Consider the following 12,265-nt stretch of genomic DNA (forward strand, 5'->3'; position numbering starts at 1 on the left):
GACCAGACTCATGTTAGACAGCCATCATGCCTCGACCGAGTTGGGTCTGGAAAGACAGATAGAGGGGAGTAAGAGAGAGAAGTGATAGTGATGAGACGAGTAGTAGAAGCTGTTGCCGCTGGAGTCCAGCACGTCCATATCAGGAGGACGTCTACGGCAGCTCAGAGGAATCTACGAGACAAGGGAGCTCAGGGACTCCAGAAAGGTCTATGGTTAGTAACTTTAATGGGACAGGCAGAGTTAAAGTAAGTGATGAGGGGGTTGGGGGGAAGGGAGTGAGCTAGGATCCCAGTGTGTCAGTGTGCCAGTTCCCCTGGCAGTCTAGGCCTATAGCAGCATGACAAAAGCTGGTCCAAGCCTGATCCAGCTCTAACTATAAGCTTTATCAACTCCTGAATGAAATCAACACAGGAGGAAAACTATCTTTCCCATCCTCAACACGTCATGGCAGCACTTCTCTTTCTTTTGCACCTTTGACATCCTCTATGAGATAACGTCTTTATTTGATCAGCTTTTGGAGAAAACAAGAAAAACTTTGTTCTTCATTTGAAATAAATTTGACATATTTTCAAAAGCGGGAGCCATATTAGTAATGTGGAACTCAACCTAACTTAGTGTGAGGTAAAGAGGCAGGCTTTGAGCCTCCTAGCCAACAGCTACAGTATCTCACAAAAGTGAGTACACCCCTCAAATTTCTTCTGAAGCTGAAGCACAAGAAAGCCTGCAAACAATTTGCTAAAGACAGCAGACTAAGGACATGGATTACTGGAACCATGTCTTGTGGTCTGATGAGACCAAGATAATCTTATTTGGTTCAGATGGTGTCAAGCATGTGTGGCGGCAACCAGGTGAGGAGTACAAAGACAAGCGTGTCTTGCCTACAGTCAAGCATGGTGGTGGGCTAGTGTCATGGTCTTGGTCTGCATGAGTCCTGCTGGCACTGGGGAGCTACAGTTCATTGAGAGAACCATGCAAGCCATGTCATACTGAAGCAGAGCATGATCCCCTCCCTTCAAAAACTGGGCCACAGGGCAGTACTCCAACATGATAACGACCCCAAACACACCTCCAAGACGGCCCCTGCCTTGCTAAAGAAGCTGAGGGTGAAGGTGATGGAGTGGTCAAGCATCTGTGGGTCATCCTCAAACGGAAGGTGGAGGAGCGCAAGGTCTCTAACATCCACCAGCTCTGTTATGTCGTCATGGAGGAGTGGAAGAGGACTCCAGTGGGAACCTGTGAAGCTCTGGTGAACTCCATGCCCAAGAGGGTTAAGGCAGTGCTGGAAAATAATGGTGGCTACAGAAAATATTGACACTTTGGGCGCAATTTGGATATTTTCACTTAGGGGTGTACTCACTTTTGTTGTCGGTGGTTTAGACATTAATGGCTGTGTGTTGAGTTATTTTGAGGGAACAGTAAATTTACACTGTTATACAAGCTGTACACTGACTACTTTACATTATATCAAAGTGTCATTTCTTCAGTGTTGTCCCATGAAAAGATATAATTAAATATGTGCAGAAATGTGAGGGGTGTACTCACTTTGTGAGATACTGTGTGTGTTCTCGACGGTCATGTCCTTATTTGGGCAGAACTCGTAATCTTAATATCTTCTGAACGGCAGCACTAGAAAAAAATTCACCCCAGTACAGTGTGTGCCATTAGAGAGATTAGCTACTTAGACCCAAGCTGTCTTTTGAACCAGGCTGTAAACATGTTTATTTCTGCTGTAAAGATCGTCTTTTTTGAATTGGTGTGTATTTGGTTTCCTGTGTTTCTGCAGCCAGCCTCAAGCCGATTCTTGATGAATTGCAGTTTAAAACCCCTTCTGCATGGGCTTCATACTTTGAGCCGCTTACTCCATCTGCTTATATGTAAGTGTTGTATTGTCGTCTTCACTCTCCTAGTCTGGCAAACAGACTGGCACAAGAATCACATGGGCGCCATAAGCAGCGAGACGTTCGACTGCCTCCTGAAGATGTGTCCAGATTTCCAGGGTTGCAAGAGCCACATGGCTGCGTTTGTGTTGATAACAGGTAAGCTCTATGCATACTGTAATGCACTACTTGTTTTTTTAATATAAGCGTCTCTTTGTTTATCTTGGAGCTCAGTCAGTAAGTTTGCTGCGAGGGCATTCGAGCAGGAAACACAAAGAACAAAGTCAGTGGCTCTGCCGTCTGTCTCAAGGTGACTGTTGTGAAAGATGCAGGGCGTGATGTGGCGCATCAAAACACGGTCTCTCCTCTTTTTTTCCAGAGGTTTTGTAAAGGACGGGGTTCATCTCAGCAGCATTTCACTGACTTTAGGATACCTTACAGAATCCTAAATAGCGATTGGACACATTTGTTTTTGTTAGTACGCATGCATCACTTCGCTTCGTGCTCAAACTGTGTCATCGCTGCATTTATCACACTTCCCAAAAAAGGACTGTGACATTGAAAAGCGAGAAAGCTGTTACGTCTCTCTCCTCTTCATCCAGGGATCCTGATTGATTGTGATCCGTGAGCGTTTCTGACCTTTGAATACTTTCAGTCAAAAGTATTGGTTTGAATGAGGACTGATGAATCACCTCACAGTTAAATGACCTTCACTTATTATTCTCCACATCAGTCACATACCAGTGAGTCATCCCCGCTGCTAAAAAAGTTGTTATCCACATGAAAGAGAAATGCTCTGGTTTCCTCCGCAGACGTGTTGGACACAGACGAGCGTCCTTGTGAGCAGTACAAGGTGGTGGCGTTGGGGGCCGGCCGCTCGAGCTGCAGCAAGCAGCAGTGCTACAATGGGACGATGGTGCACGACTGCCACGCAATCATCATCGCCAGAAGAGCTCTCCTCAGGTACAAACCACTGTGTGAACTCCTACGTGAGGGAAGAACAACCTCCAGCTGATCTCTGTTTCAATAAGAGCGTGGGAGCGTATAGGATGTCCAATCTCCTCGTTTAGTTAAACACACTTTATAATAAAATAATAAAGTCACGACGGGTTTTTCATTCTTGTTGAAGCGGGCGCTCACTCTCTCTCCCGCTGCAGTCTCCTCTCCTACCTTTGAGCTGGTTCTTTTGTGAGACTGGTTATTTTTCTGGCCTGTGTTCAGGTTTTTGTACAAACAGCTTCTGCTGTTCTTTGATGCCGATCCAAAGGCCAAGGAGAACTGCATTTTCCAGAGCAGCACAGACAGCCACCAGCTTCAGCTCAAGCCTGGGATCAGTCTGCATCTCTACACCAATCAGTGTCCTGAAGGAGCGGCCAAGAACTACTACTTCAAGTACAGCAGGCTTTTCTCATCATTATCACGTTCATGTTCGTCCTTTGTTCTGTGTGTGAAGCTGTGATTTGAAGTGTGTGTGTGTGTAAGGCGATAAAACTAAGGATTTCTTTTCACTTGATGACAGATTTGACCTCTGACTGTCCTTCAGATGTTGTCACCAGCTTTTGATAAATTGATTGATCTGTTTGCAAGTGCTTGTTATCAGACACTAACACGGGACTTCCACCAGATCCTGTCACAGTCTCTGGTCCACTGCGGTCTGGCTCCGTGCTCTCTCGTCCGTCAACACCCGCAGCACGGAGCAGGACCGCCAGACAGCTGGAGTCATGTGACCGAGGTTTTCCCCGCAGTAATCACCAAATCAAGGATTCTCCTCCTCCTCTCCTCATCCATGTTGTCTTTATGGTCCTCTGAAAACCTCTGACCTGTTGACTCCAGGCCTGGCTCTGCTCAAAAATGACATGACAGAGTGTTTTATTCTGAAAATCAACCGGATGTTTTCATTTTGTTTTGGTGCCTGACTTCCTGTCCCGCTCCATCTGCTCTGTTGTGATTGATGCGTCGTGCTCCAGCAAAAATAGAAGTCTTGTGTATCTGAGCCGTTGCATTCTGACCTGCCGGATCAGAGACGCAGCTGGAACGCAACAGAGCGGATCCAGTGGAAGTTAACACTAAAATAGAAACCTATCAGATCCGGTGCTGTGACAGACTGGAGACGGATCTGGTGGAATTTGGCCGTGAACATCAGACAGTTATTCCCTCAAGGTCTGAAGCTGCAAAACTGAGCCACTCCCAGACATCCCGACCCTACATGTTCATCTTATTTAATAAATCTTATCATGTAGCTCTGTGTTTCATTGCTATCTGAATGAGTAACATTCATTCTGTCCTCTTCAGGGGTCCTGCAAACAACACATGGGGGACCATGAAGCTGCAGTATCACGCCAAAGGCCTGCTGGTCCCCGTTCCTTACCTCGAGCCGAGTGTGTGGGGAGCCAAAGTCTGCTGCATGTCCGGTAGTGACAAGTTGTGTTGTTGGACCATCACTGGGGTCCAGGGTGCTTTGCTGACCCACTTTATACAGCCGCTCTACATCACCAGCATGGTGCTAGGTAAATCCTTGTGTTCAGATTGACTGTGATGTTTGATAAGAAGCTGACACAAGCAGCTCAGAAATAGTCAAGTAAATAAATACCTGCATATCCACTCTTTGTTTTTCTGCTAATAGATAATCTCAAGATTGATTTGTTACCTTTCAACATAGCTGGACCATCTGCTTCCCCTTGTTTACAGGCTTTGTGCTGAGATAGCAAATTGGCTGCAAATCAGTTCCCTCTCTCTCTCAGCATGAAACAAAATACAAATGTCAAACTTTGTCTATACTCTCCAGTGAATGGGAAAACAAATACCATATGGTTTGCACAATTTAAACAGAAAGTTCTGGTATTTTATATCAGGGTAGTTTAATGTCAAAAGCATTATATACTGGAGCTGGTCACATATGATGCAAGCTACCTGTAATGGGAAGCACTCAGGATAAGTGATGAACGATCCAAAACCACAAAATATCAACTTAACATTAATGTGAGAAGAAAACAAAAAGAACTCCTCTTTTAGAAAAGCTTGAACCCTTTGATGTTTGCAGTTTTTGACATATAAATAACCAACATGCCTTGATGAGTATAGAATTATGAGACCCACCAACTCGCCCAATTTATTGACTAATTTTAGTTTATTTTAAAAGTCATAAACTGTCTTATTTTAACTTATTATAGATGCATATTTATTGTTTATGTACTTAGTTTTAATTTGTATTTATTTGTTTACTTTTTTTTAATTTCATTTATTTATTTATTTTGGACTAATTTGTTTTATTTATTTATTTATTTATTTACTTTATTTTAATTTGTATTTATTTATTTATTATTATTATTTTAAATCACATTTGTTTATTTTTTTACTCACTTAATTTTATTTTGCATTATTTATTGTGTTTTAATTCATATTTATTTATTAACTTACTTTATTTTAATTTGTATGAATTAATTTATCTTGCTTGTTTATATTTAATTTTATTTATTTATTTTGGATTAACTGGTTTTATTTTTTTGGTCTTATCTCATTCCAGTGTTTTTTTTTTATAATTGACCTCTCTGCATTTAATTTATTCTATTTTACGTTGCTGTATTAACTTGTAGCGTAACATTATATTTTCTTTTACTGTTTTAATAATAATAAAAATAACATTATTTATAGAGCACTTTCCAAAAAGCAGGTTACAGAGTTCTTTAAATGGGCAGCAAAATAAAACAAGTGGGTCATAAAATCCCACGAGGCAAGATGAAGAAATAAAACATTTTAAAAGAAACAAAATTCCTCTAAAAGACTTCTAAATGTTTCATTATCTTATTGATTTATTTTACTTTGGTTGATTTATTTTCTATCTTGAGTCTTCACATCTTACTCTACCTCCAGTGTTTCCTCAGGTGATGAGCGGTCTGTGATTTATATCATGTTCTTTACCGTGTGTATGGATTGTGGAGGGGGTTGTTGTATGTTTACTTCATTCTATTTTATTATTATTTTGTCTATTTACAGCTCTTTGGGTTAAATTATAAATAAAGTCTGATTGATTGATATTTATACAGCTATAGTCATTTAAAAGGACACCACTGTTTGTTTGTGATCTTATGTGGATGCATTTCTTCTACCTGTGCGTTTAAAGATTTCTGAAAGCTTTGATCTGTTTATTTAGGAGACCAGGGAGTCGTCAACGAAGAAGTATCTGATATCACCAACAAGCGACTCGGGGATGAAATGGAAGACATTCTGCCGCCTTTCTACAAACAACACAAGATCTTCTTCCTCTGTGGCGACCACGCCGGGCCTAAACAGACCTCCCCTCAACACGACGACCTCAGCGTCAACTGGTGCCTCGGAGACCAGGACATCGAAGTCCTGGACAGCAGCAAGGGCTTCATTGTTGACGGGTGAGTTCCAGATTTATTATGCAGGGAATACATCTCCTGCTCACTGCAAAGACGTTTGTAACATGTCTCTGCATTCAAAATGTGTGCCATGACCTGACTAAGCTTCCCTCCTACACACCGCTGTCACCAGATCAAGGAGAGAGTGGCACTGCAGGAAGAGCCTGATCCAGCTTGCTTGTTTGACGGGTCTCTTTGAGGCCCCGGGGCCCCTGCCATCTCCTGGCTTTTCAGCTGCAGACAACTGCTGATGTCCGATAGCTTGAGTGTGACACAGACATCGCTCTTACTGGAGGCGGTGTTGTCCTTGAGCAGAGATTACATCCAAAAATAGATGTTTGGATCCTGCTCTGTGCTCGCAGTGTTGCTGTGTATTTCAAGCTATTGTCTTTGCAGCCCTAACTGTTAGTTTGAGGCAACGTGGTGCTTTATCATGATGGGCTCTGAACTAAACTGTGTGCAGACAAAGAAAAGAGGGTTCAGAATAAATTTGAGGACAAGGACCTAAACTGTGCAGGAATGAAAGGATGGCAAGAAACACCTTCTGGAAAAAAAACAACAACTCCCAAATTATAGTGTGAAAACAAAAGGACATGCTGCTTGTGTCAGATGAGACTCCTTTAATTTAGAGATGTAGAAGTAGCATGCCAATTATTCCAAGCTTCCTTTTGTTATGGTTTTCACCGCCGAAGCAATTAATTGTTTCCTGGGAACTCTGGCTTGCACCCAAATCTTTTGAATTTCACCCAAAAAAAATCCACTGTTTGTAGATTGTTTTTGTGATAAAAACAATGAACATTCAGGGCGGGATTGAGGATATCATGGGCTGATATCAACAGACCTTAAATGATCTGATACCTTGAAGAGCCACCTGTGAATATCTGCTCTTCCCATCATCCTAAAAATCTCCTCCAATCTTAGGGAAACATTGTCAAGGTCCCGCTCCTGAAGATGCTAGGTGTAATAAATTAGCATGCCAAACAGATTGCTGCTCCAGGGTGGGTGTCCTGCCTTGTTTGGCAGCTGGCACCAGGTCTGTATAACCTGTCCCCTCTGTCTGCTTGTGAGCTCAGTTTATGGAGCTCACAAGCTTTACCTTCGAGTCCTCCTCAGTGTTATTTTTGGACATTAAAGGAGGGGAGGCTGTCCTCAAGGAACACTCTGTACAAATGAGCTTTACACAGAACCACAGAGACATCAGGTCCTGACACGTGCCTGCACAGCTTATTGGATGATTATGATTAATATTACAAGTAAGTCTTGAAGCTTTATTCTGAGTCACAAGTCATCACTCCATTCTGACACAGCTTTAATGTTTTCTTTTAATTTTGATCCCTGAATGAAGTTACTTTTAAAGCCGTCAGAATACACCATAGTGAGTCTTAAAGAATAAGTGATTTAATGCATTATCAAGCCCTCACTGTAGCTAGTTAGCTGGCTAGCTTCTTTGTTATCCATTGCAGGGAGTGTGTTTAAGAAAGTCTTAAAGGTGACATATCACGCTTTTTTCCTCAACATATATTGGTCTAAGAGGTCCCCAAAACATGTCTTTAAAATTTATTGCTCAAAAAAACACTTTGAAATCAGATTTTGGTCTGCCTGAAAAACCCTCTTCTTCGGCCCTCCTCAGAACACTCTGTTTTCCCTCTGACCACGCCCCCTCAGGAAGTGGATGTGCCTCGGCTCTCCAGCACGTTGATCTAATGTTTACATGTTGGCTGAATATACACGGCTGCTCAGAGATCAAGTTACTTCAACCCTCTGAATCTGATCCAGAATCTGATCCTGACAGAGAGGCGCCTGCAGCAGGACCTTTCTGAACCATTGGTCACAGATTTAGTGTTTCTTGTTGTTTTATTTGTCAGTATGTCGACGTGTGTCTTGGTACACAGTCAGAACATGTAGCTATGTAGCTATGCTAACTAGCGCTAGCACTTATCCATGATAAATAAAAATCATCCACTAGATCTTCAAATCTGCAGACGTGGGGAGTAAAACCGACCTTTGTGTTTATTAAGACAGCCTACAACTAGCATGCCTCCCTCCTAAGCTCCTTGTTAGCACATGTGTGCAGGGAATGAAAAACGGAGGAGGGGTTGAGTTGTATTTTATACAGTCTATGGGCTGAACAAGCTCCGAGCTCTGACTCCGTTACAGACCGGATATTGTTGTGAAGTCTGAAACGGCTCGTTTCAGCACACATTTACAGAAAGGTGTAGAAATCAGAACAGGGGCAGAATGGAGTTTTTTCATTCTCGGGGGGTTTGTAGACAGGGACACATATTTCAGGTAGAGAACTGTTAAAAAGTCGATTTTGCATGATGTGTCACCTTTAAGGATGGTTTATACTTCTGCGACGCGGACATGAGCACCTCATACTTGTGCGTCGATGTGTCCGTGTCGCACAGCAATACTCCACCGAAACACTAGAGGGCAGTGTGGTCTCTCTGATAGCCAGTCTCCTGTTTCTGGCCCCTCTACGATCTCTGTTTACTTTTCCACAGAGATTCAGAGCCTGTAATGTTAATCTACAGCTGATATATGTTGCTGTTTATCATACAGACATGATTACATGAAGAATAGAGAGGAGATGAAATACAAGGCTGATGAGCGGGGATCCTGGAAGTAGTGTAAAAGCAGGAAATACAATGCCGCTGAGTGGACCAATCACTGGGCTTGTGGTCCTTGTCGAATCGACGCAAAGTTACATTTTGGAGGAGGTGTGCATTGTCTACGTAGGTAGGTAGGGGACCTACTCAGACCTACATCGTAGGCTACGCCGTCAATTCAATGCAAAAGTATAAATCAGGCTAGGTCTTAATATGAAGATCAATACACTTATTTTTAAAAGTTACACACGGGAAATAAGTAGTGCCGAAGTTTTTAAACAGCATAATGTAAATAAATAACTGTTCATATTTTACTTTCTGTTGATAAAGCTCCTGGTTGATAGAGGCACATGGTTTGTATATGTTTAATTTCTCATGTTAATTCATAGCAATTGAATTTATGACCTTTTTTCTTAGTCTTGTATTTAAGCTAGCAAAGATGCTACAACCGTCACGTCAGTTAAGTTCAAAGCTAAAGCTTCTTTTATAATTTCAAGGTTTAAAAACTATTTTCAGTTTTTTGTTATATATAACAAGACAAGAAAACAGACAGACAAACCATAATAAAAAGGAAAGTAAGAAATTGGCACGCACATCATTGGAATGGAAAGCTCTTCATGATTTTTAATTTTAATTTTATTTCATTGATTTAATTGAACACTTAATCATAAAGGGCTGAATCATTCTTAAAGATGATAAAAGAATAAATAAAGGAACTCTTCATAATAAAACTTTGTGAATCAGTTGGAGAGTCAAAGCATCAATAAACCGGGCATGCTACGGTAAGCACGGTGTGATCGGTGGTGAAGGAAAAAGCTGCATCTCTGAGGAGGGGAACATTTTTTAATGAAATTATTTCTCCAGAGAATAAAAAATGTGCTTGTATATTTTACAGCATGCATAAGTGGATTAATACATGTGACTGGAATGTTATTTATGATGCACTTAATCATTCTCCAGCTCTCCGTCTGTGAGCGGACCCGGCTTCTCCAGCAGACTCTGCAAGAGAGCCCTCTACAGTTACTTCCTCCAGGTCGCTCAGCTGGGGGGACACAGCTACCTCCTGGAACTCCCCACCTACCACAGCCTCAAGGTGTGTGTCTGCTGTAGGTCACATGCATGCTCACTGCTCAGTCACATGATGAAGTCTGGGTGACTGCTTCATTTAAAAGTGCTAAGATGGAGTTCTTAGTGGTTAATGGTTGTTGTTCTGTAGGTGGAGGCCGTGGTCTACCAGACAGTCAAAGATCTGGTCAAGCAGCAGTTACTGAGCAAACATGCCGGCCCCTGGAATTCAAAAAAGCTGGTGGACTGCTTCAGCACATGAATGTGCCCTCAGCATCAGACCCACTTGAAGTTTATCTAAGATTTTGTTGAGATTTTGTTCTGCTTGTGTGTGCATCTCAGTTATTCTGTTCTTGGTTTTATGAATAATAATGTTTTCAGTTTGTGTAGGTGTTTGAGAAAAGTAAAAAGTAACCCTCCTGTTTGTAACAGTGAAGAAGTTGGTTTGAATGCACTGTGGGTGGAAAAACATCGTTTTAAAGGCAGAGATTTGTTCAGCCCTGTCAAGTAGAGACGAACACCAAAATCACCCTGTTGTTAAACCGCTCTTATGATCCTGAAATAAATGTGAAAACTTAAACTACAGCAGAGTAACAGTTCCCAGCTTCTCTGGTCATTTGTATGACATTGTGTGGATGTTGTATATAACAAAGACATAGGCTGTTTCTGAAGCTGCCTACTGTACTAGCAGTACACTGATTTGGCCAGAGTTCAGTATGTAGGAAGTAGTAAGTGAACAAGAGCAAAATCTGCAATAAGCCAAAACTCCCCGGATGTCGACTGATTCAGGAAAATTTCACAGTATGCATCGGACCAGTCTGCCTCACGTACTGTTTCCCACAATGCACAGCGCTCATTCTGCTTTTTCTTTTCCCTTCTTTCTTGACTGGAGGAAATCCATTTTTGATTGCTGTGGAAGTTTTCAAATTACATAGAAACCACTTCCTAACAGAACAGTCAGACTACATGCTAAATTCAAAAGCAGTATGTAGTAGGCAATACCTACTGCCTACTACATTAGTAAGTAGTATGTAGCAGGCCGTTTTGGAAACAGCCATAGTATCCGTGACGTCAGCCATCCGTTTCTGAAGCGCTGCTTTGAGGCCAATCGTCAGCGGCAGCCATATTGGAAATGTTGAACTCAACCTAACTGCTGTCGAGCTAGTGTGAGGTAAAGAGGCGGACATTTAGTCTTTTTACACACGAGGCTTGCTCTTATCAAAAGCCTATTGAAGACTTTTAGTCCAGGGTTATAACGACTTAACTGTCTGGAGAATGTCCGCTTTGTACGGAAGAGGATTAGGGCCACTGGAAAAAAAAAAAATTAAGGTCAAATTTTTTTTTATTATTATTCTGAGAATAAAGTCAGAATTCTGAGAATAAAGTCAAAATTCTGAGATTAAAGTCAGAATTCTGAGAATAAAGTCAAAATTCTGAGATTAAAGTCAGAATTCTGACTTTAATCTCAGAGTAATAATTTAAAAAAAAAAATTGGACTTTAATTATTATTTTTTTCAGTGGCCCTAATCCTCTTCGATAGCTTTGGGACTGACATGACGAGAAAATCAAATGACATGTTGTATTTTATTCACACAACCAGCAAACACTGATGAATGTCAATGTTTGACATTTTTAGACTCTATTAAAAATAGATGTAATCTCAGTGGCGTCAACCATCTGTTTCCGAAGCCGATCACGGTGGTAGCCATATTGGAAATACTGAACTCAACCTAACTTCTGCAGAGCTAGTGTGAGGTAAAGAGGCGGGCCTTTAGCCTCCTCACTAACAGCTCCAGTGTTCCCGCCTGTCAATCAAGTCAGCTGTGCCTCTCATCATGGAAAACTCGTAATTTTAATATCGTCGAAATGTCTACGTTATGTAAAAATTCACCGCCCGTACAGTGTGTGCCGATTCAGACTACACTCACTTTTTTGAACCAGGCTGTAAACATGTTTATTTCTGCTGTAAAGATCAACTTGTTTGAATTGGTGTGTATGTGGTTTCCGGTACTTCCGGAGCCAGCCTCTAGTGGACACTCGAGGAACTGCAGTTTTTAACACTTCCACATTGGCTTCAATTCTCACCCTGTCTGGATTCTATTTCCCATAACCCACCTGCTCACCATGCATCATCCCTTTACAAAAATACAACCTGTCAAACTTCATGAAGACATCCTCTTGCAGCGAGAACATCACCTCTCTCTCTCTACAGTGACCTTGAACAAACCGAAGGTATGGTGACTATTTCTAACCATCACATGTTTCTCACTTCACAGATGTCAGACTTAAAGAGAACAAAAGGACTCAGAGACGAGTTCTCATTAATCCATGA

General features: G+C 41.7%; 1 protein-coding gene across 3 annotated transcripts in view; it reads left to right on the forward strand.

The window, feature by feature from the left end:
* The window catches only part of adad2 (adenosine deaminase domain containing 2), a 16,585-nt gene extending 6,058 nt beyond the window's left edge, over positions 1 to 10,527 (forward strand). The window contains exons 5-11 of one of the 3 annotated variants that reach the window (XM_034683483.1): positions 1,908 to 2,036; positions 2,690 to 2,840; positions 3,099 to 3,269; positions 4,170 to 4,384; positions 6,028 to 6,262; positions 9,829 to 9,961; positions 10,085 to 10,527. In XM_034683483.1, coding sequence (XP_034539374.1) covers positions 1,908 to 2,036; positions 2,690 to 2,840; positions 3,099 to 3,269; positions 4,170 to 4,384; positions 6,028 to 6,262; positions 9,829 to 9,961; positions 10,085 to 10,195 — 1,145 coding nt within the window. In that variant the 3' untranslated portion in view covers positions 10,196 to 10,527. The remainder of the gene's footprint in view (positions 1 to 1,907; positions 2,037 to 2,689; positions 2,841 to 3,098; positions 3,270 to 4,169; positions 4,385 to 6,027; positions 6,263 to 9,828; positions 9,962 to 10,084) is intronic. The other 2 variants (XM_034683482.1, XM_034683484.1) reach the window with 2 other exon arrangements.
* The last annotated feature ends 1,738 nt before the right edge of the window (positions 10,528 to 12,265 follow it).

This window comes from Notolabrus celidotus, chromosome 5 (genome assembly GCF_009762535.1).
Source record: "Notolabrus celidotus isolate fNotCel1 chromosome 5, fNotCel1.pri, whole genome shotgun sequence".
Taxonomy (NCBI): Eukaryota; Metazoa; Chordata; class Actinopteri; order Labriformes; family Labridae; genus Notolabrus; species Notolabrus celidotus.